Source organism: Meleagris gallopavo, chromosome 28 (assembly GCF_905368555.1).
Source record: "Meleagris gallopavo chromosome 28, MGAL_WU_HG_1.1, whole genome shotgun sequence".
NCBI classification, from domain to species: Eukaryota; Metazoa; Chordata; class Aves; order Galliformes; family Phasianidae; genus Meleagris; species Meleagris gallopavo.
In genome coordinates this window covers 2,626,082-2,651,243 of record NC_139431.1, presented here as the reverse complement: position 1 = coordinate 2,651,243, position 25,162 = coordinate 2,626,082, and the positions used below count along the sequence as shown (strand labels likewise).

The 25,162-nt window shown below is 50.0% G+C and overlaps 4 protein-coding genes and 1 long non-coding RNA gene across 15 annotated transcripts; 1 reads left to right on the top strand and 4 right to left on the bottom strand.

The window, feature by feature from the left end:
- Window positions 1-420: 420 nt before the first annotated feature.
- On the bottom strand, window positions 421-4,323 carry LOC146542626 (complement decay-accelerating factor-like). Of its 4 annotated transcripts, none has more exons than XM_085210182.1 (9): window positions 3,984-4,269; window positions 3,595-3,786; window positions 2,860-3,051; window positions 2,591-2,687; window positions 2,392-2,507; window positions 2,060-2,146; window positions 1,895-1,921; window positions 1,170-1,227; window positions 421-883 (listed from the first exon to the last, which is right to left on the bottom strand). In XM_085210182.1, the coding sequence occupies exons 1-9, from the start codon at window positions 4,171-4,173 to the stop codon at window positions 823-825; spliced, it is 1,020 nt and encodes a 339-aa protein (XP_085066308.1). In that variant the 5' UTR covers window positions 4,174-4,269; the 3' UTR covers window positions 421-822. The 4 variants fall into 4 exon arrangements, with proteins under 4 accessions (XP_085066308.1, XP_085066309.1, XP_085066306.1 ...); XM_085210183.1 differs by having other exon boundaries at window positions 2,422-2,507; window positions 3,984-4,263; XM_085210180.1 differs by lacking the exon at window positions 1,895-1,921 and having other exon boundaries at window positions 1,985-2,146; window positions 3,984-4,323.
- LOC146542625 (uncharacterized) lies at window positions 878-4,503 on the top strand. 2 transcript variants are annotated; one of them, XR_014879879.1, is made up of 2 exons: window positions 878-1,271; window positions 1,550-4,503. It is a non-coding gene; the product is annotated as an uncharacterized LOC146542625 (long non-coding RNA). The 2 variants fall into 2 exon arrangements; XR_014879880.1 differs by having other exon boundaries at window positions 1,377-4,503.
- On the bottom strand, window positions 4,250-11,891 carry LOC104914483 (complement decay-accelerating factor-like). Of its 4 annotated transcripts, XM_085210173.1 has the most exons (12): window positions 10,877-11,891; window positions 10,492-10,680; window positions 9,897-10,088; window positions 9,407-9,506; window positions 8,422-8,504; window positions 7,819-8,013; window positions 7,568-7,627; window positions 7,315-7,443; window positions 7,017-7,199; window positions 6,818-6,939; window positions 6,215-6,432; window positions 4,250-6,037 (listed from the first exon to the last, which is right to left on the bottom strand). In XM_085210173.1, exons 1-11 carry the CDS (start codon window positions 11,127-11,129, stop codon window positions 6,259-6,261), a joined length of 1,680 nt encoding a protein of 559 aa, XP_085066299.1. In that variant the 5' UTR covers window positions 11,130-11,891; the 3' UTR covers window positions 4,250-6,037; window positions 6,215-6,258. The 4 variants fall into 4 exon arrangements, with proteins under 4 accessions (XP_085066299.1, XP_085066298.1, XP_085066300.1 ...); XM_085210172.1 differs by having other exon boundaries at window positions 4,250-6,432; XM_085210175.1 differs by lacking the exon at window positions 4,250-6,037 and having other exon boundaries at window positions 6,293-6,432; window positions 6,818-6,914.
- A 122-nt stretch (window positions 11,892-12,013) lies between these two features.
- Window positions 12,014-16,138, bottom strand: LOC109371063 (membrane cofactor protein-like). Of its 2 annotated transcripts, none has more exons than XM_085210177.1 (8): window positions 15,989-16,138; window positions 14,953-15,132; window positions 14,618-14,797; window positions 14,035-14,217; window positions 13,729-13,917; window positions 13,438-13,617; window positions 13,091-13,287; window positions 12,014-12,854 (listed from the first exon to the last, which is right to left on the bottom strand). In XM_085210177.1, the coding sequence occupies exons 1-8, from the start codon at window positions 16,056-16,058 to the stop codon at window positions 12,666-12,668; spliced, it is 1,368 nt and encodes a 455-aa protein (XP_085066303.1). In that variant the 5' UTR covers window positions 16,059-16,138; the 3' UTR covers window positions 12,014-12,665. The 2 variants fall into 2 exon arrangements, with proteins under 2 accessions (XP_085066303.1, XP_085066305.1); XM_085210179.1 differs by having other exon boundaries at window positions 14,953-15,129; window positions 15,989-16,128.
- A 226-nt stretch (window positions 16,139-16,364) lies between these two features.
- Window positions 16,365-23,904, bottom strand: LOC100548828 (C4b-binding protein alpha chain-like). Of its 3 annotated transcripts, XM_085210170.1 has the most exons (15): window positions 23,702-23,904; window positions 23,030-23,174; window positions 22,400-22,588; window positions 21,934-22,033; window positions 21,158-21,243; window positions 20,605-20,817; window positions 19,969-20,151; window positions 19,256-19,444; window positions 18,661-18,858; window positions 18,268-18,450; window positions 17,837-18,025; window positions 17,533-17,712; window positions 17,282-17,451; window positions 16,931-17,098; window positions 16,365-16,801 (listed from the first exon to the last, which is right to left on the bottom strand). In XM_085210170.1, exons 2-14 carry the CDS (start codon window positions 23,124-23,126, stop codon window positions 16,934-16,936), a joined length of 2,142 nt encoding a protein of 713 aa, XP_085066296.1. In that variant the 5' UTR covers window positions 23,127-23,174; window positions 23,702-23,904; the 3' UTR covers window positions 16,365-16,801; window positions 16,931-16,933. The 3 variants fall into 3 exon arrangements, with proteins under 3 accessions (XP_085066296.1, XP_085066295.1, XP_085066294.1); XM_085210169.1 differs by having other exon boundaries at window positions 16,365-17,098; window positions 23,697-23,903; XM_085210168.1 differs by having other exon boundaries at window positions 16,365-17,098; window positions 23,702-23,903.
- Window positions 23,905-25,162: the final 1,258 nt, after the last annotated feature.

The window sequence follows — 25,162 nt, the reverse complement described above, 5'->3', positions numbered from 1 at the left end:
AATGAGGAGCCGGGCCCAGCACCCACGCACCCACGCACACACCCACATCCACACCCACACCTACACCCACACGGTGCTCTGTGGCATGGGACGGGATGCGGTCACCTCCTTCCCTCGCCGAACTGAGCGCAGCCCCGCGATGCGCGAAGGTTTCGCCCTCAATTAGCGGCCGAGTCATAGCGAGGGCTGTGCGGGTCGGTGCCTCCATCCCACCCTCTCTTCTTTCCCCACCCCCGTGCCCACGTGTACAGGTTTTCCTCCACCATCTCCATCACCGCCCTTCCCAGAGGCTGCGCCACCGACAGCGCGACGCAGCGGCAGCCGCCCGCCTGGAGACCCGGCCTGAGAACGCGATTGCAGAAGCACCGGAGAGATGTGAGAGATTTTTGTCATCGCAAATGTGACAAAGCAGACGGGCAGTATGATGGTATTGCTTATTTTGTATTGCTTTCACTGAAAAATATAACGGTTTTGCTATAAATACTGTAGTTTTCAAACTTTTATCTGCAAGCTACTAAATGAGTCTTAGTAAAACAGTGATTAAAACACAGTACAAAGAAATCTCACAAGGATGTGCCAATGCAGTGTTTTACATGGGATCGTTCTCCTGGTGGAAAGAAATGATTACTGAATGTTAGAAGTCTCAGTTTAAGAACTGGGAAAATGTTCTTCTGGCACTAAAAATAAAGTAAAATATTGTAGAAAGGGAGAGGGAGCTGAAAACGAAGGAAGTTTGAATTTTCTGCTTCTCGACAGAGAGTTTCTCCATTGCAAAAATCCTGGTGCTTTTAGGAATCGACTGCAGCTGCCCCTGCACACCCATCAGCTCTGTGCTCTGTGGCATGGGTTCTGCTCTTCATCTGCTGGATTTGGCTTGTAAGACCTGAAGAGGCAAAGAAGAAAGGAAAAAATCCATAGAATAAACAACAATTGAATGGGGATCACATGAACGTGTGGCAAATGTAACATCCACTGCTCAGAGCTTAAAGTGCTCTGGCTCTGGGCAGCCTGGTCTGCTGGTTGGCGACCCTGCACACAGCAGGGAGTTGAAACGAGATGATCATTGTGGTCCTTTTCAACTCAGGCCATGCTAGGATTCTGTGAAATACCCCACTGTCATTAGGAAAAAGCCAAAGGTGACCGAGGAATGAAGAGCAGAGCTCACTTACCCAGTCTTTTTACTCGCACTGCACTTCTTGATGCTCCAGGCGACAATCACAGCAGCTCCTTGGGAAGAAAACAAATGATAAACAGCAAATCCAGTGCGTAAGGTAAGTCAAGTATGTGAAACGCCCCTAATGTGTCTCTCCTAATGGTGAGAGGCAGCAAAATTCAGTGCTCTGCAGCACTGTCCCCACCTAGAGGCTCCTTCTCAGCCACAGGAGTGCAACTCCCTCTTGTATCTCTGGAAAATGAGGACAAGGATCTCTAGGAGTGGTACCACTCTGAAAGGTACCATCCTCATTTATTTGCTGCTCTTACAGACAGCTTGCTGTTCATTTTGTATTTTAAAGATACTCGCTATTCCTGTACTCGATTTCTTTTGCAGCAAGAATGCTCTGAGATTCACTACCTCTCATCTCCCATGGTCTGCCAAGGCCTTGAAAACCAACGTTATCAGTGAAGGAGTCACAGGCTGTATCGTTTATGATCGACTTCTTTCATTGGCCTCCTTGGCTTCATTCACCCTCAACTGATGGAATATTCTACCCTAAGATAACCCATTGGAATGCCTGAGGTGCTGCTGCATGGCCCAACAACAGAGAAACCCAGGAACCCATCGAACTCATCACTAGGAGCTTGGAAATGAAGAAGCCAACACAGTGACCCCATATGTTTAATAGCAAATCGCAGGCATGTCGGGAAAAGATATCTTCCACGTTAAGCTGCTTACCAGTGACACAAGGGATGAGGACAAGTGCTGGATAAGAAAACAAAGAAACTGACATTAAAAAAAAAACAAAACAACAACAAAAAAACCCACTGAGGCTCTGCAGTGGGGTGCAAGGATTGCAACCACAGAGGCCTGAAGGCACAAAGAGCCTTCCTGAGCTCTTACGCAGGATGTAGCGGTTCTCCGATGCCTTCTCTTCCAAATGAGGGGCTGAGTTTGTCACTGCTGTAGTGCCAGCTACAGAGGGAGAAGCTGAAAGAGAAACAGTCAGAAATGTTTCATTTACTGGAGATGGAATATAAACCCATACATCCACCTGCTCTTCTGCTACCAACCCACTTGAAACATGCTTCATTGGAAGGGAAAATTATGAGACTGTGCACGTTGAGCCCGTGCTGCTCTCTGGTGGAGCTGGGCACCACCTTATGAAGCACAAATCCACTACAACTGGTAAAATCCACAACATTCAATGTTTTTTTAATACAGATATTCCATACTTCCAGCCAAGTGCTGCTGGCCTCCTTTACCCTGGCACGTTGGAAGTGGAGTCCAGGCAACCCCACTTCCCCGAGTGAAACATCGGATGACGGGTATCCTTGGTGACAGTGTGTACCTGCAGGTGGAAAAGGCACATCTGTGCTCCATGCACTGACACCCCCAGGATCCCCCCAGGGCAGTGGGCATCCTCACACTCACCCTTCATCACAAACCACCTCGGCTCTTGCAAGGAAGAGGTAATCTGTTCCCACAACAGTGCCGTGTTCTGGATTTGTCGGAGGACCACAAGACTGCTCTAAAGAAATGAGAGCATCCTTATGGTGTGGAGCAACAGAAAAAGAAGAACTGATGCGATTTTCGTGGTGGTGTTTCATGCTAAATGTTTAGAAAAGCAGCCATGTACCCTGTGCTGAGGCTGCAGCAGGAGGAGGAAGCTGGAGAGAAGGAAACGATGCAGAGGCACTCACTGTGACACAGCTCAGGAACTTCTGACCACGTTGAATTCTCACGGCAGGTGCTGCTGGGGAGTTCAGCAGTGCTGTTCTCATAGCCTGGTCTGCAGTTGTAGCTCACAGTGATCCCAACAGCATAAAAATTCTTCATTTCATCTTCTTCTGACAGTTTGGCAAAAGCCACTTGGGGAGGGCTCTGGCAGCTGCCTGGCAACGAGGACAGATAAGTGTACAGCTCCAAAGCAAGAAACAACAATATTTTGCATTCAGATGGATACAAATACAGGCAACCATGTACAAACCTTTAGGATACTGCTACACTGACAGTTTTAAGAAAGCAATGGATGATTTCTATGGTTTTAAAATGCCCACAGAGGGCTGCTTCACTCTAAAAGATTTCATATGTTTGATTGTACCTTCTTGGAGCTGCCCACAAACTGGGTGCCCACCTGCACTGCCAGCTCCGCAGATAGAACCTTTGGTGTGAGCCAGCACAGCCAATTAGCCACAGACTTTCCCACATTGTTAACTCCAAATTAAGCCCTGGGCTGTGCCGGTGCTCCCCAGCTGTTTTTCTTCCCCTCCCTGCTGTGCTCCCCTGAGGTATCTGTGTTTATTAACACAGAGGCACCAGCTCCAAGGCGAGGCACAGTCAGGAAGAAGGGCAAGAAGAGGTTCCTCAGGTGAGGAAACCCTTACAGCTGTGATTGCTACAGCCATGATCGCAGTCCCAAGCAGCAAACTACTCACGGTCACAGAACTCGTGCAGGTTGGACCATAGGGAGTTACTGAGGCACGTTATTGTATCCAACCGTGATGGGATTTTCGATAAATTCTGGCGGCATCTGTACGTTACTTCGGAGCCCACAGGGAAGCTGTCCTTGTGCCGGACGTCCTCAGGGGGCTCAGCCCTGCTGAGGTTGGGCAGCGGCCCACAGTCACCTGTAAGAGAAGAAAAACGCATTCAGGAGGAGCTCCGCACCGAGGCGCGCAAAGGAGCGCGGCGCAAAGGAGCGCGGCGCAAAGGAGCGCGGCGCAAAGGAGCGCGGCGCAAAGGAGCGCGGCGCAAAGGAGCGCGGCGCAAAGGAGCGCGGCGCAAAGGAGCGCGGCGCAAAGGAGCGCGGCGCAAAGGAGCTCACCGCACACCAACGGCAGCAGCGACAGCGGGGACGGCAGCAACGGCAGCAGCGGCAGCAGCGAGAGGCACGGAGCGGAGCCCATGGCGGCCAGCGGGTATTTGGGGAAATCCTCCAGTCCCGGTCCCGCCCAGCCGACAACGAAGGGAGCGGAGCCGCCCTCGGGCTCGGGGCAGCGGTGATCTGTCTTCATCCTCCCCCCGAGGCTGGGCGGCTCTCTTCATCACCCGGCTGAGGGTGAACTTCACTGAGAACTCAGTTATCTTTTAATATTGTTTTATATATATATATATATATATTTCTTTTATCTTCGTTTTCTTTTTCAATTCGGCTTGAGCTCCATCCAAAGTGTTTGCAGTGGGGCCAAGAGCTGTTTTCTTAAGGGAGGAGTGAGGCAGCCTGGATGGTGTACTCATTTTAGATATGTACTTGTGATGACTGAGTAAGTGGAGATTGCTGGTCACCTGCGGTGTGAATGAGGGCTGCGGCTGGGTTGTGTGAAACAGGAACAGAATGCTCTAAACGCTTGGAAATCACTGGTATTGCTTTATGGCAGCGACCTCAGGGCAAGAAAACAAAGTGCAGAGCAGCATCCGACCCTGAGCTGAGCTTAGCTGAGCCAGTTGACAGCAGTGTCACTTCGGCCATTGTGTTATCTCACCCTGCCAGCCCTCCCCGTGCAGTGGGGATCAGACCAAGCAGAAGGCAAAGGCAGAAGGCAGGGCAGCACTGCAGCTGGAGCACACCCAGGAGCTGGCAGGAAGAGCACGAGCTTTCCAGCCAAATCATCTTGCAGAGCCACGCGTGGGAGCTGCCCATAGAAATGTGTCCTCCGCCCTCGGATCTGCACAGCCCTATGGTCAGCAGCTCCCACCCACCCTGCCCAGAGGGGCCCGTAATGCAGAGGGGCTCAGACAGGTCTCCCCCCCCCTACACACACACACATTGCTCACCTCTGATTTAAAGTGCTTTTGGGGAGCACTTGCATTCCCCAGCACTGCTGCACGGATTGCTTTTCTTTCTTGCTTTACTTCTCGGAAACTAAACTTGCATCAGAATCAAACTAGAGATAAATATGGAGGAGTGAGGAAAAAGAATTGCTCACCTTGTCTAGATGTCTCCAAAAGCCTTGAACAGAACATAATATGCACACAATGAGCACTGGGCAGCTGAAATCACAAGCTAGCGCTCAGAAACAGCCATCATTTATTATGAACTGTAAATAAAGACCCAGACACCCCCAAATATATGGCATTTACAGCACAGAATGGGACAGAGATGACAGTTAATGATGTAACAGTGATATTTCTGCTTTCTCTGTTGCAGTGTGATGACATGAGAACAATGCTTGTGGCTGTTATATTTCCATTGAGACTATGGGAAAGCTAAGTGGCAAAAAAAAAAAAAAAAAAAAGAAAATAATTACATTTGATACAACAACAACAAAAAGCTTTTGCCAGTGAAAGTGCTTACAGTGCCAAAGATCAAAAGGCCAGTATTTGATTTCTTGTGCAAAGTGCTGTGGTTTCCTAACAGGAGGGCAACGGAGAAAGGCAGCACTCTGGTTGCACTATGGTTGTGACATCCCCAGGCTGCTGCAGCCAAGGGAGCACTGCAGATATCTGAGTCTCCTCTGTGAGCTCTCTGTGTGCCTTTGTGTTTGTGCCAATTGCTGTGGCAGCAGTCTGTGTTGCTAACGAGCAAGGAAATAGGTGTGGGGAGGGGAAACTCTGACTGTAAGAGATTGTGACACCAAGGAGATCTGACTGAAATTCTGCAAACAGCATAAAGAGGGTTGGGGAAACCACAGCCTGCTCTGCTCAGAGGGATTGATGAGTGGATTTGTGACCTTAGAGCTAACTGCTCCAGACTGGATGTGGCTCTGGGCAGCCTGGTCTGGTGGTTGGTGACCTTGCACATAGCAAGGGGGTTGAAATTAGATGATCACTGTGAGCCTTTTCAACCCAGGCCATTCTATGATTCTATGAACTTCTAACATCTCCGATGGGAGAGGCAGCTGTGGCAATCAGCCAACGCTGGCGCCCATAATTTTCATCCTGGAAACATTCAAGCACATCACAGTTTAGAAAAACATACTTCATAGATGCCTGTGAGGTGAGGCTGGCATAGCTTCCTTGTGTCAAAGGGAAATAAGTGAGCTGAAGAAGCACAACCACTGCAGGAGGTGCCTCAGGAGCAGTGCGCAGTGACGGATTTAGGTGGTTTATACTTACAGTGCCACTTTCTTTTAAACAGAAAACAAGGTGTTCAGGCCATGCTACACCACTGAATTGCATGGGACGGTGTGTGCAGGCACACGGGGAGAGCTCAGTGCCTCCAATTGGGTTTCCCCCTGGCTGGGATGTGTCAGGGCTCTGCTTTGGGTCACGGCCGGGTCGGAGCTGCTGCGTTCACCCAAAGTCCTGAAGAAGTGCCAGGAATGACAAAACAACTAAAAAGGAAAACCAACAGGAAGAGGTTTTTAGATCTGTTTTCACTTTGAAGGCACATAATAGAGCAGCAGAGAGGGTTTTTAGAGGGAAAAAATAAAAACAGGACAAAGCTTTTCCCTTTCCATCCCTGCTGTGTTTTCCAGGATGCTTCCAGCCAGTCTTTGTTACTACCAGAGAGCCTACATCCTCCAGCTTCATCCCTCTTTGTGATCCAAGAGCAACAGAGCAGGGATGGGCTGGGCTCACACCCAACAAAGGCTTTGCTCCACATCTCCAGCTGTGCAGTGAGACCCTGCAGGGGTCTCTGGGGGTCCTGTGCCTTTCCCACTGATCATTTTCTGCTTACATCTCCTGCTTTGCCGCTGTTTCCAAACCAACACTCACCATTCCTACAGGTAAAAGAGCCTTTTGCAGCGGATGGGAAATCGATGATAGCAGCACTTCTGCCACGTCTGGGTTCTCCTGGCTGCCCACGACCTTGCTGGGGTGGAACAACACAGTGTTAGCTGGGATGGAGCTCAGAGCTCCGGGCTGTGTGCTGCAGCATCACTTCTAACAACAGGTAAACAAATCAAACACTCACTTCCACAAAATGCTGCAGCTTTAGACCACCATGTGTTTTCAGAGCAGCCAGCCTTGGGGAGAACAGCAGAGATGCTGCGGTACTTGGGAGAACACGGAGATCGCTTGTGGGTTCCAGGAGAGAAGGAGCTTTGGGTTTTGTACAAAGGCATCACAAATTTGAGAGCTGAGGTAGCACAGCTCCCTGCCATGGAGGAGAAACATGGGAAGGAATGAGGGCTGTGGATATGGAAAGGGAACAAGCCATGGGTGCCATGAGTGAGCTCTGCTGGATGCCCTATGGGCTGTGCTGGGCTCACCTGGCTTCCTGGAGAACGAAGAAGAGGAAGAGAAGGAGTTGGAGTTTTGGAGTGACTTCTTATAGAGGCTCATTTTCATTTCCATTGTGAAAGTCTTCTTGCGTGGTTTGAGGTCAAGTCTCTGGGAACCTGAAAAAAAATGAAAACCACAAAACTCACAGAATAGCTTTTTTCACAGAGCTGTGATAAAGGGGAAAATTAAGTCTGGAAATGTGGGGTTTAATTCAATTGGGTTGGAATCACTGCAACTCACTCTGGGGAGGAGGACTCCTTTCCATGGTTTTTACTCCAAGTTTGACAGGTGGGCTTTTCTCTATGGTAAAAACAATACACATTGGTCAAAGCTCTCCCTCTCAGACACTTCATCCCTTATTCAGCAGCTCTGCTTAGTTTCTTCTTCAGATTGCAGTATGGCTCATGCCTGTGCTAAGCAATCACAGTCGGCTCAGCTGGTGCATACTGAGCACCAAACCCATCATAGATCCTTAATGCACAGGAAATCACCTTTGCATTGGGGCACTGCTCCACTCCAGACCCCTCTTGCATTGTCTGCTCTCGTACAACGGATGCTCACATTCCCAATGAGTTGGAAGCCAGAGTCACAGCTGTAGGTCACTGTTGAGTTGTAAGCAAACTTTTCTACACCTTCCCCATCGTGCCTCCCATTGCTGATCCGAGGAGGTGAAGAGCAGGTGATTACTGCATGACGGAAAGCCAAGACCAGCGTTACTGAAAGCCCCAGGAATAATGAATGTGAAATGCTTCTTCTGAACCCAGCTAAGATATCTGAAGAGATCTGAACAGGTAAAGATGGGCTGCCAGCACTCCCTGCGCTCAGCTTGCCGTGCCCTGGCTCTTCAGCCCTAGAAATCTCAGCCCATCCCTTCCACTGTTCACCTCACATCATGAGAAAATATTGCGATTTTGTGGGAACAGAACTGCTGAAATGCAGCATCAGCAGCAGAATGGGCACTTCTGAGCTGCAGCGTTGGTGGCACATAGCGTAAAAAAAACAAACACGCTGTGTAGATGGGGTTATACCAGTCGTATAGCAGACCTTATCTTGTGGGACCTACTGAGCTCAGAGGAGGACCAGATCAGCCTTACGTTCACAGGTTGGAAGTTTACTCCACTCAACATCATCTCCTTTAAGCCAACAGTGGATGAAATTCCTCCCGTGGAGTTGGTACCTGTATGAAAGGACACGATAGGAGAAATCTGTGTGAGTACCCTGACACTGTGAGAGTTCTCCTCCCTGTGCTGATGTGACCAGGTGGGAATCTGCCTTTCCTGGACGTGCTGCTGGAAGCTGACCTCCTGTCCTGGCAGCACTCACTCACATCCTCCTGCTCTGAAACGTCATCATTTGCATACCAGCGATAATAGCTAATATTGCTTCCATGGATAACATAATCCCTCCACCCTCATGTGTGTATCCCACCCGTGGGATGTGCTGTCATTTCCCTCCAGGCCTCCCCAAGGGAATATTTGTAGGAAAAAGTCTCTGCTGCACTGGAATCTGCTGCACAGAGGGACAGAACAAGCAGGCAATGCCAGCTCCTGCCGGGGAGGAAAGAACAGAAGCTGGAAATGTCTGAGCTCCACTTTGCAAGCCTGCAGGTCTGCTAGCACTGCGTGTGTGCCCTGATTGGAAGCACAGAGAGGGCATGAGTCAGACTGATGGGTGGGAAGCATTTTGCTCCTGTTTTCTAGCTTGGCTTTAACATTCAAACATAACCCTTTTATTCACAGTAGCACAAACACCTTCAGTTGAAATACTGCAGGTAATCTGTTTTGAGGTCTGCAGTTACAAAGTGATACCACAACAGTCCTGCTGGGGTATTTACCCTCCAGCAATTAGATTTCCTCTGGATGACACCTGAAGGAAAAGGCTGCCATAAACCCAAGGCCCAGCCCACTATGCCTCATCCCTTCCCAGCCCAAAGCTGAAATTCAAAAGGGAAAAGCACTCATCAGCAAAGCACTGCAGCAGGGACAGCTGCAAGAGATCAGCCCAACCCGGAGCCACAGCTCCATGCGTGAGCACCAGCAGTGCTGTGATCCAACACCAGCACTGCCCCTCAGGACTCACCCCTCATTGCAGATCACGTTCACACGTGTGCCAAACAGAAAATCGGTGGGTTGGAGGGTCCTCCCTGCAGGTGGGGCTGCTGGAGGACCGCAGGATTTCCCTGCAGGGAGAAGGGCAGAGTGAGCATCCATCCCAGTGCTTTGGCTGCGGGGCACTCGGCTGTAAGAAACCTATAGCTGCCACACCATCCTTCTTAATGCTGTATGGATTTCATTAGGGAACACGCTTGGTCTTCCATGCTAGAAATCCTCCCTGCAAGTTGGCGCTTGTCCCACGCGTATGTTATGTCCAGCTGCAAATATTATGTGAAAATCAAAACAGATGTGTTTGTACAAACAGAAAATAAAGAACGCTACCAAATAAATGAAATAACTCCTGTATGAGGTCTTAAAGAGGAACATCCAGCTGAGCCTGCATTAAGTGTGTGGCCATGGGGACGTGTTTCAGCACAGCATGGGGATGCTCAGCAGCAGGCAGAGGCTGTACTCACTCTGGCATAACTCCGGGACCTCTGACCACATCAGGTTCTCAAGGCAGGTGCTGGTGGGTTGGCTTTCTGATATGTTCTCATAACCAGGACGGCAGACGTAGCTCACAGTGAACCCAACAGGATAGAAATTGATCATCTCGTCCACCTTGGACAGGGCAGCAAAGTGCAGCGTGGTCGGCGTAGTGCAGCTCACTGGCAACCAAGGAGAGCAAGTCTGAGAGCTGGCAATGAGAGCTGCGCAAAGCAGAGCCTGTAAGTGCAAGAATGCTTGCTATGGAGCCTTTGAAGAGCTCTATGTGCTCGTTGCAGGTTACTTCTGCTCTCTCAGGCTGGAGCTGTGCTAAATGCATCCATAAGCAAAGTGTAGCCTAGGATGCTCTGACTGCATGCACAAAGCTGCTAGCAGGATGCACCGTGCTGCCAGGAGCTGCTAGATGGGGCTCTGCAGGAACAGCAGCATCACAGCTGCAGCTCCACTCACCCATCATCATCAGCACTGTGCCCATCTGCAGCAGCAAAGGATGCACCGTGCAGAGCAGCTGCTGCAGAAGCTTTAAGCTAGAGGCAGCTCTGCCAGGAAAAGTGGGGTATTTACGGCCGCAGGGATCGCGCAGCTCCGACCAGCGTGAGCCAGGCAGGCACTGCACCGTGTCCAACAGCCTGGGGATCCTGATAGCACCGTACAGACAGGTGTAGGTCACCCTGGAGCCCACAGGGAAGCTGCTGAGCTGCTCGACGCCGGAGGGCTGGGAGTGGGTCATGTGAGGCGGGGGCCCACAGGCACCTGCGGTACAAGAAGACCTCCTAGGGTGAGAACTCCGCTCCCAGGAGGACAGTCAGGATCTTCCCCTGAACAAAGGCAGCAGGCTGAGCTGCAGCCCTCGGGGATGGTGGTATCGTCATCCCCAGCCCCCCTGCAGAATGATGGGACCTGGGAAGGTGTCACTGCTGCCCAACATGCATCCCAGTGCTGTACTTACCGTGAGCCATCGGCATGCCAAAGAGCCACAGCAGAGCCAGGAGCAGTGCAGGACGTATGGATCCCTGCACTGCAGCACGAGCCCAGCAGCTCGAGGTGTCTGGATGCTTCCCTCCTCCTCCACACCCCATCACAGCAGTCCCTATGCTGCTCTGCAGAGTGCTGCTGGCTCCCAGCAGCTGCTTTGGAAGGCTGGGAGGGGATGCAGCATCGTGGATGCAGCCAAACTGGTGGAACAATGGAAACCCTCCCATAACTCACACAGAGCTCAGCCCTTCTGCAGGGACACGGGGAGCAGTCGTCACCCAGGGGCCTGGGCAAAGCCTCTATGTCCTCCCAGCCCACACAGGGCCGGGGGAATCCTCAACCCTTTTATTGACCCGAGACTGGCAGAGCACAGGTTTACCACAACCAGATGCTGCCAGGACAGAAAACTTTAAGATTTAAGCCCCCGGCCCCTGCTCAGCCATTTGCTGGCAGTAACAGCACAGCTTTTCCATGAGCAGAGTTACTGAAACTAAAATAAAAGAATTATCCTTTTTGTCTGTTAATTTTTTCCTGGCTGCTTGACTCATTGGTAATTAGAGAGGGATGTGAGCAGCTCCATCTGCACTGAAATAAACATGACTTCAGCTTAGGGCACACAGATACGTCGATAGGAACACACAGGGCAGAACACCCTGATCTTATTGGTGCTTTCAGCACTGCTTAGGGAGATATGCTGCCTCTGGCTGCAGCCCATTGTGGCACCAGGTGGCCACAGCATGGGTTTCCACGTGGCACAAGGACAGCTAACCAGCTCTGCACCCCATTACTGCGTCCTCTCATCCATTTGGTGAAGCATGGGATGCAAGAGCAAAGCATCTCTTTGCATCCCATGAGTTGTCATCACTCCCCCGGGGCGTTGTACCAGGGATGATGGCAGAAGCATAGCACAGCCCAGGGCCATGTGTTCATTGCATTCCTGCCCCATTCCCCCCCTGCCCCACTGCCAGGGTTCTGCTCTTGGCTGCATCTGCCTGACCTCAACAAACACTGCTTCATCTGCAGCCAATGTGACAGACCAGAGGACATCCGCAGTCACACATCTGTTCTATTGAGCTCCTGAATGGAGCTCCTGATTCTTTCACTGCAGAGATGCATGAAGGGATTATTGTTTATTGAATAATAAGAGAAATCATTGCTATCTGATTCGCTGTACTTAAACTTGCACCCTCTATTCTTAGCATTTGCTTGCAGACACAGGGATGTGGAAGATGAGACCAACACTGGCATCTCTCAAGTACAGAATCCTGTTACCTCTTAAATCCAGGGATAAGCAAGTGGGCTTTAGAGCCTGGTTTTGTTACTGCCCTGACACTGCCCGTAACTAGATGAATAGAAACCATGGAAGATCGTGACACAGGTTAATAGGAAGTGATGCAGCTCAGTACTCACTCCATTGCTATGTCTAGATAGGCGTGGTATGCAAACACTTGTAGCCTGGTGCTGGGCAATCACCTCTGCCAGGAATTTGCTTTCACAGACTTCAACCCCACTTCTGGCTTAGCACAATTTATACAGGGACTCAGAGAAGCTCAGTTGAACTTCTTGCTTTGCTTCCTAAAGCAAAAAGTGGTACACAGCAAATCAAGCATGTCCTATCTGAGGGTTAGAAAAAAACCCCTCCGTGCTCTATCATGTAGCATGGCAGAAGTGATCTGGCCCTATGGAAGCAAAAACCATACAGTTCCTAGGAGGCTTCTTATAGGAACCCTGACTGTATGGACTGTGCCCACAGGAAAGGCTGTTTAATGCAGGATGTGCTCCAGGACCTCCTTGCTCAGTCCTTGGAATTCCACTTTCAGTTTTTGAATCTCCAGGAAGAGTTTTTGTATTTCCAGCAGAGTTTTCACATCCTCTGTAGGCACGTGGCAGTCAGATATGATGCTCTGAATATAAGCAACCTCTCCGCACACATCAGCATCACCTTCCTTCTTCTGTTAAGCAAAACAGCAAAAGCAGAGAAAGCCATGTGTGATTGAATTGCTGCAGATGGGGACCCACACTGCAGCTTTGAGGCTGCACTCTTTCCCAGTTTGCTGTGCATTGGTTGAACACAGCTGCATCCCCCACCACGGCAATGAAACAAAGGCTTTTTAAGAGGGTCAGGGTTACTTTTCATAGCAGAGATCAGGCAGCGTTCATCCAGAAACAGCCACACCACAATACTTACACACTTGGGCAATGGCGTCCAGTTGCCATCAGCCAAGCACGTGGCTGTCCAAGAGTCTTTTAATGCAGCTTCTCCATCACCTGAGAAGTGGTGGTATCCCTCGTGGCACACAAATGTGACCGTTGTGTTTATTGGGTACCACGTCTGATCAGTGCTTGTCAGCTTTCCATTGGCAACTCGTGGTTTGGGACACAGAACTGAAAGCAAATCACATAGCAGAAAGCAGCTCAGGAAGGGGAATGTCATTGTGTGGGTAGAAAACCAAGCCTGAAATTGGGGAAGGTGAGTCAGTGCAGGTGGTTTTCAATCTGTAGAAATGAGAAATCAGTTGTTAAAGTCAGACCCACCTGGCTGGCATTTGGGCAGGGCTGGCTGCCAGCTGCCATCAGCCATGCAGCGACTCTCAGCACTGCCATGCAGCACAAAGCCCTCATTGCAGGAGAAGCGCACGGATGTTCCATAGGGGAATGTGTGCCAGGACAGATCCATCCTTCCCTGGGCAACCACGGGTCTGGGGCAGCGAACCACTGGGGAGAGAGCAGAGGGCTGCGTTAGGGGGATGGCTCATCCCTTGGGACACAAAGAGGGTCGGGGGGATGAGGGGCTCCTCCTGGTGCTCAGGCTTTGCTGTGACTCACCCCTGCACTCCGGGGCTGGGCCGCTCCATGTCAGGTTCACCCCATCTTCAGAGGTGCAGTAGATGGACTCATCCCCAATGAGGGACAGCCCTGCAGCACAGCTGTACTTCACCTCTGTACCGTAGGGAAAAAGTTCTGTTCTCAAGCCAGTGTGCTGCCCGTTGATGATCAGCGGAGGGGGAGCACAGACTATGAGAGAAAACAGATAAGACACCGTAGATTATAGGATTTTCTCTCTGCTGCTTCCATGTGCTGTAGAGAGATGCAATTCCCAGCTCCCACCAAGGAAGTGTCGTTTGGGCTCACCTTTATCACAGTACGGCACCGGGGGTTTCCACGTCCCATCCGACCAGCACTGAGTCCTCTGGCTGCCCCACAGCATGTAGCCTGGGTTGCATTGGAACTCCACCTGCTGCCCAACGCTGTACTTCTCTTGCTTTGCACTCGTCTCCCTCCCGTTGATGATGGTTGGGCTCGGGCACTGCACCACTGAGGGACAGAGCCATCAGAAAGCTTCATGGATTGGGCCAGCCTGTTTCCAGTGCTCGTTAGCACTGCAAACCAGCCAGGCATCGCTGTAATCACTGTAATTACGCGATACCACCATTTCCTTTTGTAGACAGAACGGTCTGAACCCCATGGTTGGCTGTAGATGGCACCAGTGGGACAACATATTGCTGTTGTTGGGACAGCTAAATGATTAGCGTGAGTTTCTGGTGCTTCTTTTCCACCACACCACACTTAGAACAGCAAAATTATTACTGAGAGCTCAAACATTGCTAAGCAAAGCCCTTGCAGCACAGCACCACTGAAGGATTGAAAACTATGTTATTTCCACCTCGTTAAATCGATGGTTTTGTTGGCGAGGCAAAGAGAAGGGAACACTCACCCTGGCAAAGAGCTGGGATCGCTGACCAGGTGAAATTTTTGAGACACGTTGTTGTTGGAGATACGCCGGGGATCAACACGAACCCGTGTCTGCAGAAGTAGGTGATGGTGGAACCCACCAGGAGCTCGTATGGCTGTCTGCGGTCGGCGTAGTCAACAGCAGGAGGGGAAGGACAACGACCTGGGGAGCAGCACACAGAGCCACCAGCTCTACCCCACAACCAAGGATGGGGCTGAGCTTTGCCTCTGTGTTCCCAGCCCCCCTTTGATGAACTTTTAACAAATAAACCCATATGAATGCATGGGAGAAAGACCAAGAAGAAAGACAGTGTGTACCTCGGGTGCATGCTGGCATCCGTGGCTGCAATCTGCCACTGCTTAGACACCTCACGCTGCTGCTGCCCACGGGGACGTAGCCAGCCTCACATTCAAGCATGGCTGTGCTCCCAGCACTGAGGTTCTCTGCAGGATTCAGCCGCCCATGAGGGATCGTTGGGACCGGGCACTGCACCTCTGCTGCAGCAAACAAGTGGGAGTTTGCAGGAGGGTTCTTATTGGCAGAGCCTCCCATAAATGAGTTGGTTTAGCAAGCGAAGCAGTTGGGATGGGGAGATTGGGGGTTAACAGCATGCTCGAGGAGCCACCAGCAGCAGGATTCCACGGGTACAACCCATGGCTGATTGTGACCCTTCATTGCACTGCTTGCTCTGTGCATCAGAGGAGCACCTGCTGTTAGAGGCAGCGTCAGCTGCAGCAGAAATAGGGAGTTATTCCTCTTCTGAGGGTCACTACAGAGCAAACCACTGCTTCTCAGCAGCCAGCCCACAGGACGCGTGACAGCCAGCACCATCCTGTGATTACACACCACTGACACCACTCAAACTGCAAATTATGTCCCTTTTAATTAAACAATTAAGCTATCCTGTCCAATTGATTTTCCCCATCCAACCACCATCCTCATCTCGAGCCTCCAAGCTGCAGGACATGCTCCAGCCCAGGGAATGACTCTTTGCTACTGCACTGATCAGCAGGACCCAGGGCAGTGGTGCAGCAAAGCCCTGGACAGGCTCAGCAAAACTCTGCACGAGGACCTGGCCCTGGGTAGCACAAGGATGAGCTTGCAGCCCCTCAGGCAGTGTAAGATTACTGGAAAGCATTTAGGAATTTGAGGTGTCCTTTTGCAAGCACCTACAAGAGCAACCAAAGAGGAAAAAATGTGCCGTGGAGCAGTAGGCACCGAGCTCCACAAGAGCATCAGCAAGAGTTTAGCAGCACCTCCAGCAGAGGAACGCATCCCTAGAGCCTGCTTATCCCATGTCGGATCGAAAAGCAAAGCTGAGCCATAGCAGGAAGGGAAGGAGGTGGCACTCACCCAGGCTCCCCGCTGGCTGCAGCACCAGCAGTGCCAGCAATGGCCCCATCCAGTGCAGGAGCAGTTGCATGGCGAGCAGCAGCTGTGCCACAAGACTGCAAAAGTCTCAGGGGAAGGGGAAGCAGGTGGAGGAAGTGGGGGACAGCAGGCGGGCCACGCTGACGGCAGCACAGCATTCCTTCTGCACTGTGTGGGGATGGTGGGGAGCAAAGCTGTTACATGGTCAGAGTTGCTCTGCCTTCTTTCTGGAGCAGAAAGAGCCACAGTCAGTGCATGGAACAGGGCTGCGTGTCCCCTTTGCCTTTCAACCTGAGTATGAACAGCCCCTTGCTCTATACCACAGATAGGGCAGAATTACTGCAAACAAGGCACAGCAGTCATTAGAACTGCAGCTTTATTATAAATCTAGTGAAGGAACAGCAGTCTGGTCACACGATACGAGTTAGCAGAGCACTTCCCCTTCGCTGGACGTCGCAGAAACAATTCAGCCATTTCTTTCTTTCCAGTTTTATTTCCAGGGGCTGCACTTTCTGCAGTGGGCACACGGAGGCCAGATCAGAACTGTTCTACTTGGCAGGAAAAGCTGGCGTTTAGTTTTGCCTGGAGGATTTCTCCATTGCACCAAGTAGCTCTGGAGGCGGTGTCTAATTAGGCTGTTAGTGCTTGTTGGCACGCAGTGATGGGCTGAACGGGGCTGCAGATGGAGAGGGTGAGTGGTGGCTCTCCATACACGTGTGTGACTCGGACAATTCTCTCTCAGTTCCATTCCTTCCAGACCGCATACCTCTCAGGATAACAGACCTAAATGTAAAGCTTTAAAAGGTATAAAGTGATGCACAAACCTATGCAGCAAGCTCTACCAGAATGAGCCAAGAGACTCTGATTCCTCCTATGACAGGAATCTGTTCGCTTCACTGACTCTGTTTCTTCCCACCACAATACCAGTCACAGCCATGAGCGGCTTCCTCTGGCTCCCAGATCCTTCTCCAGCTTCTGGATCTCCAGGTAGAGTTTCTGTACTTCCAGCAAAGTTCTCAGTTCTGCCAGAGGAACTCCGCACTCAAAAGTTTCCTGGATTTGATGAATCTTCTTGCAGGCATGAAGTGTTTTCTTTAAAAGAGCAAGACAAAGACAGAAAGCATGAACCAGTGCCACGGGGACCCACGTGCTGCACACCTCCACCATGCAGACCCGCAGCTGTGCCGGCCCCATCGTAACAAAGCGTGTTCATGAAGGCGGACTGGTGCTGTTCCAAGCTATAAATGGGGCAAAACACGAGGCAGTGGTACTCACACAGTTGGGTGGCGGCATCCAAGAGCCACCAGTAGAGCAGGTGGTTAATGACATCTCTGTCGGATTGCCGCTCTGCTTGCAGGTGAAGTACAGAGTTTCATTAAACTCGTACTCCTCCTTGTGAGAGGAAATCTGTAGGTTCTCCTTGTTCTTTGGTACACGACACTTAACTAGAAGGCAAATACACAGCATTATAATGTAACAGGAGGAGACAATGCTCTGCCAGCCTCGGTGTGCGGGGCTGGACCCACCTGGCTGGCATTTGGGTAAGGCTGGCTGCCAGCTGCCATCAGCCGTGCAGTGGCTCTCAGCATCGCCATGCAGTGTGAAGCCGTTCTTGCAGTAGAAGCGCACGGATGTCCCATAAGGGAAGGTGTGCTGTGGTGTAACCATCTCTCCGTTCTCAACCACGGGCTTGGGGCAGCGAACAACTAGGGAGAGAGCAGAGGGCTGTAGTACAGGGATGCCTTATATCCTGGGACAGAAAGTGGGTGGGGGGAATAAATGAGGGGCTCCTCCTGATGCCCCAGTTATGGGGTGACCCTATAGACTCACTCCTGCACTCCGGGGCAGGGCCGCTCCATTCCAGGTTCACTCCATCTTCAGAGGTGCAGTAGATGGATTCATCCCCGATGAGGGACAGCCCCGCGGCACAACCGTATTTCATTCTGTAGCCATAGTGGAAGAATGATGATGTTGGGTTGATGTCCAGCCCGTGGGTGATTTGCGGAGGAGGGCCGCAGGCTATGAAATAAAGATTAAGAAGGAAAAAAAAAAAAATAATAATGAAATACACAATTATCATATTCGGGTCAGAACTCAGCATGGATGTGTACAGCCTGTGCTCAGCTCCTGGCTAGCATCTGCTGGGGAAGACACCTTCAGCCCCACAGCCAGTGCTCACCTCCCTGCATCTCAGAGGTGATGCTGGAGGAAAGCTGCCTGCCCTGCCCCAGTGCTGATCACAGCCCCTGCCTTGCCCATACCTTGCTGGCAGTAGGGTAACGTGGGAAACCAGTTCCCATCAGCCCGGCACGTGATCGACTCTTGGTTACTGATCATGTAGCCTTCATCACACTCTATCTTCACTTGAGTCCCAACTGTGTAATCATTTTTGCTCTTATAAACCTCTCTCCCGTGGTCAATGACAGGCTTTGGGCAACGAGGTTCTAAGAGTAAGAGAAAAAAATAAAAGGATTTCATGAATTTTTAGGAAGAACCCCGTGGAGAAGCTTTCCACAGAGAAGGCAGCTACGCAAGGCCACAGGTAGATTTCTACTGATGGTAGCAGACAGCTGTCCTGTACAGAGTGACTCAGAGGTTTGGCAAAGTCGCAAGTAAGCAGTCAACAAGTCAAGGTGATGCAGCAGCTCTCCTACCTGCAATGCACTCCGGTGCTTCCTGGTTCCACGTGCCGTCGTTTGTACACTGAAGCACGACATAATCATCACTATCCTTGAAAACATAGCCAGGGTCGCAAATAATTTGGACTCTGTCTCCCATCACATACGTGTCTTTTTTGCCCCAGGAGCTTATGTGCATTCCCCTCTTGGTAGCTGGATTTGGGCAACTAATTCCTGAGGAACACCAAACAGCAGCAAGTGTGAAATCATGGCATAAGTACCTCAATGACAGCGGGTTCATTTGAGGCAGAAGGAGAATGAATGGCCATTTCTGGGCACTCCTAAAGGCAGTTTTATTTTCTGGACATACATATGAAGTTATTGCATCCCGCCACCAATGCTGATGGGCACCACTGGACTCATGGTGCTTTCCTGGATGTACATTCCCCTCTCTGTTGGGCACTGGCAGCACCATGCCATCCCATCTTAGTGATGGTACACTATTTTCTCCATGGGTTCAAAGGAGCAGAAAGCATGTCCGGTAGATAAGGTAGACTGCACACAGATTCTTTAATTGGGGATAGGTTTGCCCAAACACAAGGATACTTAAGCTGAAGGAACGTGCACTTACTTTTACAGGGCGGTGGAATTTCAGTCCATGTATAGTCTGGCAGACAATTGATGTTTTGTGTCACTACTCCAGGGCTGAACTCATAGCCTGTCTGGCACTCATAAGTGATGACAGTCTCAACAGGAAATAAATTGCCCGCAAGTCTTGCTTTAACAGCATTCTGCACGTCAGGAGGGTCATCACAGCTGCCTAGGAATGAAATCAACACTCGATGACATTGCCAATGAGAAAGCAGTGAGGTGCAGGACAGTACACTACACGAAAGGATCTGGGGGAAAACATGGGCTCATGTGATTCTTCCTGAGGTTCACTTCAGGCAATTTTTTATGAGTTCGGTGCTATTGAGAGAGTGAATGCAATGGAAGTAAAATGAAATGCATTACCTATTATTACAATGCACGGTGATTTACACTAACGTGGCAATAATGTGCAATATCTAACAAAGCCAATACTCTCTGCCCTAACCTACCATCGACCTTTAAAAGTATTGACTATAGAGAGGTCAGTTTAGTCCCTCTGAACTCTAGCAAGAAACTCATCAAGTTTGGGTCCTGGAACAAGACTTTAGCTATGAGGCCCAAAGTCGTAAAGTCCCACACCTACATCATCACCAGCAAGCTGTTGGGAAACAAAAGTGCAAGAGGCAAAAACAACAGAATACAGCCCACCACCCGCACAGCCATGGCCTGGATTGAGTCCCCGTGGGCACTCACTGCGCTGGCATTGCGGTAGTGGTGGATCCCAGCTGCCATCCTCCTGGCACATGCTTGTGTCACTGCCCAGCAGCACGTAACGGAATTCACAGTCGAAGACGACGGTGTCACCGTAGGTGTACTCAGCTCTGTACCTGCTCTGCAGCCTGCCGTGCTCCACCTGGGGCTCCCTGCAGCTCACCACTGCGTGGGGGAAACAACAGAGCTCAGGCAATGAGTGATGGGTCGGGGGGGGGGATGATTAAAAGCATTGGAGCTGTTGGAGCAGTCAGGGTGAATGGGGCATGGGCAGCCTGATGTGGTGTTGGCAACTGCTAACATTGGTGGGGGGGCTGCAAACTGGGGGACCTTTAAAGCTCCCTCCTACCCAATGAATCCACGATTCTTGGAGCACACGTTCATCAAAAGGGATGAAAATGGGCATGACAACATAGCAGCATTTTTCAAGTCTTTGTCTGATATTACATCTTTTTTTATTAATTGGGTTTTTTTTCCCCCCATTTTATTAAGAATGAGAACAAAGGAAAGGCAGCAGGTATCACAGCAAGCTTCTGAATCTTGGCAAGCCTTCTGTTTCTTCCATGGCCTCAGATGAATGCCCCCTCCCAGATCCCCTGTGGGCAGTTTGCCACTCACCTTTGCACTCTGGGGCTGGCTTGTTCCAGACACCATTCACATTGTCAGTGGTTGTACAGAAAATAGAGGCATCCCCCACCATGGAGAAAAGCTTCCTCCCCCTGCTGTCAGTGTGGCAGTGGTAGGTGACAGAAGCTCCGTAAGTGAAGAGCGCGACGTCACCTCTGTTGTGATCTCCATTAGCTATTTTTGGAGGGGGTAAACATGGAATTGCTAAAAAAAAAAAAAAAGATAAAAAAATAAAAAATAAAAATTGAAAAATTAATGTTAATTAAAGGTGTGGTTTGAAGTTGAGACACAAATGCCCGAGGTGCCAGAAATTAGAGGCAGGTCTCAGGGCAGCTCTGCCTCACAACTGGGTGTTTTGGGGACACATCCCTGTGATGTGCAGCTGCCTTACTGCCAGGGAATGCTTCCATGGGCTGCAGGAAGGAAAACACCAAGAAAAGTGTTTTTCCAGGTTTCCAACATGCAGTGAATGACCAAAGCCCTCTCTATCTTCATCCATCCCAGCACCACTCAGACAGCAGCTGAGCTGCAAGACCCTACTTACGTTCACAGATGGGAGTATTTCCATCCCACGTAACATGCCCATCTTTAATCACACACCTAATCTGGGAATTTCCAACCAGTCTGTACCTGTGTGGAACAGAGTGGAGGGAATTACTTGTCGAGTGCAATTTAGATTTTTTTTTTAATTTCATTTAGAACACCACCAGCAGGATTGCTTTGGCTTCCTTGGAATTAAAACTGATCAGAAATTTGCCCAACCTAACCAAATTAGTAGAATGGTTGATAGCAACTGCAGTGAAACTATAACAGTGAGACAACACGTTAATTATAGCTAACTATAGTTAACTATAACTTAACTATAACCATAAGCTCTGACTTCAGTAATGATGTGTTTCCTTCGAAAATATATTGAAATATTGGGAATGGTTTAGAAGGGCCCTGAAGAGAGAACTGGAGCTTGGCAAGAATTAGGTGTTCTTTAAGGTCCCTACCAACCTATGGCATTGGACAATACTAAGAACCATTTCAAAGCATGAAAGGAAGAAAACTCAGTCTTCAAGCTTTCAAAGGAGAAGTTAAAAAGTACTTTGATTAGTCTGCCATTACCTACACCAGCATAAGGTTTCTGATAGTGCAGGCTTTAACCTAAAGCAAAAGGACTTCAGAAAACCTACCAGGGAATATGAAGGCCTTTTAGCTCGTATCTGATTTGCAGAGCCAGTGCATTGGCTCTGTAGTCACTATTTTACAGGAAATGGGCTGGACATCCCCTCAGGATCACAAGGACCTGCAGGACCCCAAGTACTCCCAACTTACCCAGTGTCACAGCTGTAGTTTGCTATGGACCCGAAGGTGAACTGCTCTATTTCCACAAGCCTGCCATTGGTCGGCTCTCCAGGGTAACTGCAGAGCTTTGCTGGGGGACAACAGGACCAGAGTTAGTTCTTCAGGTTCATGGAGAATCAGGAACATCTAGCAGGAGAGCAGAAGACCTCTCCAATACTGAGCAAGCAGACGAACTGCAGCTCTCTGGATTTCCCCTTCCACTCCTACTTGTGTCACAATCCATGTTGCTACCAAGACTAAAGATTCTCTTACTGAAAGCTTGATATTGAACTAAGTGCTCACAAGTACCTGAGAGAAAAATGCACTTCTGAGCATAGCCAGAGTCAGTGGTAAAGAGCAAGCAACATCCAGACAGATCCCACTCCCACCACCAGAATGCTGCCCAACGAGCCAACGGATTCACCCAAAATCAGAAGCCAACCCAAAATGTACTCACGTAAGCAGAAGTTGTTTGATCCTTTCCAGCTGTTCTTTTCACAAATGTAAGTGTTTCGTGCGTTGTAATTCCTCATGTAGCCTGGCCGACATCTGTATTCCACCACTTCAGAGGTGGAAAATGTCCTGTTGTGCAGGTAGTCCTCCTTCAGTTCTGCAAATGAGAACCGTGGCGGAGCATCGCAAGCACCTACCAACAGAAACACCAACAGGAAAATGCTGGGGAAACTGCAAATTTGAGAGTGGCTTGCTCTGAAAGTCCATAAAACTCATTGAAGAGAGAAGAAAAAGTGAGGAGGGCAGACTGCAGCCTGCAGTGGGGATGAGCATCACTCCATGTATCACTCCTCACACCTCATCCAGCACTTTCTAAGGATGGTGACACAGCCCAGACCAACAGCTTCCTTATCCTGAAGTAGCGCGTAAGTCAGTGCACCTTTGTTACCCAGAATTATTTTCACAGCCATTCTGCACAGAAAGCAGAAAGGCAAAGGAAGATGGTTGCGATCAGATTCACAGGGCTCTTCAAATGCAAAGGCAAAGAGGAAAATAGGATCAAGGTTTTGTGAACCTCAGGAAGGAGTTTTCCCCTTGGGAGGATCCCAGCTCAGCTCACTTCATGTTTGCTTACCCTGGGTGCCCATCACCAGGGCAGCAGTGAGGAGCAGCACCAGGACAACAGCACGGCCCCTTGGTCTCACTGACACCAGAGTTGGCACCATCATCATCCTGACCACGTCGCAGATGTCACAGCATTCTTTTTCTAGGCCAAATATCTTAAAAAATAGCGGAGGAGGGGAGAAAAGTGTTGAGTTTCTCTTGGGGTCACCATGGCTGATTGCAGATTCTAAGCTGTTCCTGTAGGCTTTCCTTCACCGGTCTTCTCTTGGCACGTTTGAGCTTCAGTTTGCACATTTGGCTGCTCTAAGGATCAGAGAGCTCTGTCTGACTTGCAGCTCTCCAGGATCATCCTCTGTGAGCCCAAACCCTCCCAGGGTTACACACTGAGTGCCTGCCTTCCTCCTGGAAGCAATACAGCCCACCTTGGTGCTTTGCCTGAATGCAACTGATGAGAAATTGGTCACTGAAAGAAAGGAAAGCTAAGCACCTCCTAATAAACGTTATTCCTCCCTTTTTCCACTGCCCTAGCTGAGCTCTTCTTGCTGCTGATTCATTGCTCTGGCTTTCCTTCACTCCCTATTACAGATCTTGGTTTAATTCAATTTATTTTTACTTTTCCCTTAGCACATTCAAGCTGCAAGAATACCCCAAAATCCCACTCCTGGAGCTCAGCTCACCTTACCTGGGCTCTGCAGAGGATGGCACCGGTCTGGGCTCTGCAGGCAGCGATGGGTGCATCCAATGGCACTGACACAGCCCTGCTGTGCTGAAGGAGGGGTTCTGATCCACCCACACGCTCAGAAATGGCTGCACATAGCCAACTGCATGCTCTGCAGGGACCAGACCCGTACCAGATCACCTATCAATGATTAACTCCTCCTAGCAAGAAAGAAGATGTTTACCCAACCTACGAAACAAAAAGCTAGAAAAATTGAATGCAACCCAAGCAGATGTTGAAATTGTTTGCTTTGTGTGCAGAGCTGCCAATTGAAACAGTCTGGGGGTGGAGGCACCCAGAGCTGGTCCCTGCACAATGCCCATGGGTGTCCTCAAGATGATGGCATCCCTCTGGGCACTGCAGTTCTTACCTGAAAGCTTTATGGCAATGCCCACAGGGTTTCCTCACTCAGCTCAGCAGCACTCTGAGCTCAGCCCTTCCACTGATGCTGCACACAGTTCCTACTGTTTTCCAATAACAACAGCGTTGGCAGAGGCCACGACCATTTGCTCCTTTTGCACTTTGTGCATTTTCACTTAAGCTTCATTTGCTATCAGAAAATCAACCCTTTTCAACTTGGGTTGTGTTTCTCACAGCTGGTTCTGCCAGAGCAAAGATTTCTTTTGGCCAACAAACAAACAACCAACCATCTCACATCCTCAGACCCGCAGGGAAATACCACCTTCCCAAAGCCTGCCTGAGCCCCAGCCAAGATGCAACGGAGCAGATTTGGTTCTCTAAACCACAGCAAGTTGGGCCTTGTTTAGTCACTCCCAGCAGGCAGTGACCTCTGCTGACTATTTACAAGAAACCCAGTTAATCCCAAACCCAAACACAGGCTCTCCTGGTTTATTCTCTCCAGATGACACAGGACAAGCCCACCTGTCTGTGCTGAAGGCACCGGGACACAGCTGCACCCACAGGGCCATGCAGTGCCCCTCATCTGTCCCCACCTCACAGCTCAGAGCTGGGTAAGCAGAAAGAAAAGAGTATTTCATCCAGGGTGTCACTGCAAGACAGAAGTAGGATTGCAAGATAATGAATGCTATTAACTTCATCAGAAATAAAAGTACATGCACAGCTTCCAGAGGTAGAGCTTCCCTCTAAATCACGGGCAAATCCAGCAGATCTCTGCTCTTGGAGAAGAGCAGAAGGAAGAACTGGGCTTATCCAGCATCTCAATCTGCTCAGGGATCTCCAAAGTGATTTCACCCATTGCTCTCCTAGATGTTTTTTCTAGGAAAAGAGATTTGTTCTTACCGTAACACCTCAAGAAATCTGATAATGTGAATTCTGGTTCCTCCAACATCATCACTTTTAACATGGATTACTTAGGGAAGGGGATGGCACCCACCTCTCCTGCTCCTAAGTCCCCTGCCCCAAGCTCACCTTCATCCCCAGTGCTTCCCATGCATTCCCTGAGCT

Excerpts from the sequence above, each read along its gene's own strand:
- LOC146542626 (XM_085210180.1), bottom strand. The coding sequence starts at position 4,173 with ATGAAGACAGATCACCGCTGCCCCGAGCCCGAGGGCGGCTCCGCTCCC. Across the intron at positions 3,787-3,983 it reads GCTGCTGCCGTTGGTGTGCG|GTGACTGTGGGCCGCTGCCC; the intron begins GTGAGCTCCTTT and ends CTTCTCTTACAG. Across the intron at positions 884-1,169 it reads AGTGCGAGTAAAAAGACTGG|GTCTTACAAGCCAAATCCAG; the intron begins GTAAGTGAGCTC and ends TTGCCTCTTCAG.
- LOC104914483 (XM_085210172.1), bottom strand. The coding sequence starts at position 11,129 with ATGGGAGGGTTTCCATTGTTCCACCAGTTTGGCTGCATCCACGATGCT. Across the intron at positions 10,089-10,491 it reads GCTGCGCGATCCCTGCGGCC|TGAGCTGCACTACGCCGACC; the intron begins GTAAATACCCCA and ends CTTGGTTGCCAG. Across the intron at positions 8,014-8,421 it reads TAAACTTCCAACCTGTGAAC|TAATCACCTGCTCTTCACCT; the intron begins GTAAGGCTGATC and ends TCCGTCATGCAG.
- LOC109371063 (XM_085210177.1), bottom strand. The coding sequence starts at position 16,058 with ATGCAACTGCTCCTGCACTGGATGGGGCCATTGCTGGCACTGCTGGTG. Across the intron at positions 15,133-15,988 it reads GCAGCCAGCGGGGAGCCTGG|CAGAGGTGCAGTGCCCGGTC; the intron begins GTGAGTGCCACC and ends TGTTTGCTGCAG. Across the intron at positions 13,918-14,034 it reads GGTGCCGTACTGTGATAAAG|TCTGTGCTCCCCCTCCGCTG; the intron begins GTGAGCCCAAAC and ends TTTCTCTCATAG.
- LOC100548828 (XM_085210170.1), bottom strand. The coding sequence starts at position 23,126 with ATGATGATGGTGCCAACTCTGGTGTCAGTGAGACCAAGGGGCCGTGCT. Across the intron at positions 22,034-22,399 it reads ATCAAACAACTTCTGCTTAC|CAAAGCTCTGCAGTTACCCT; the intron begins GTGAGTACATTT and ends GTTGTCCCCCAG. Across the intron at positions 18,026-18,267 it reads GTTACCCTACTGCCAGCAAG|CCTGCGGCCCTCCTCCGCAA; the intron begins GTATGGGCAAGG and ends TTTATTTCATAG.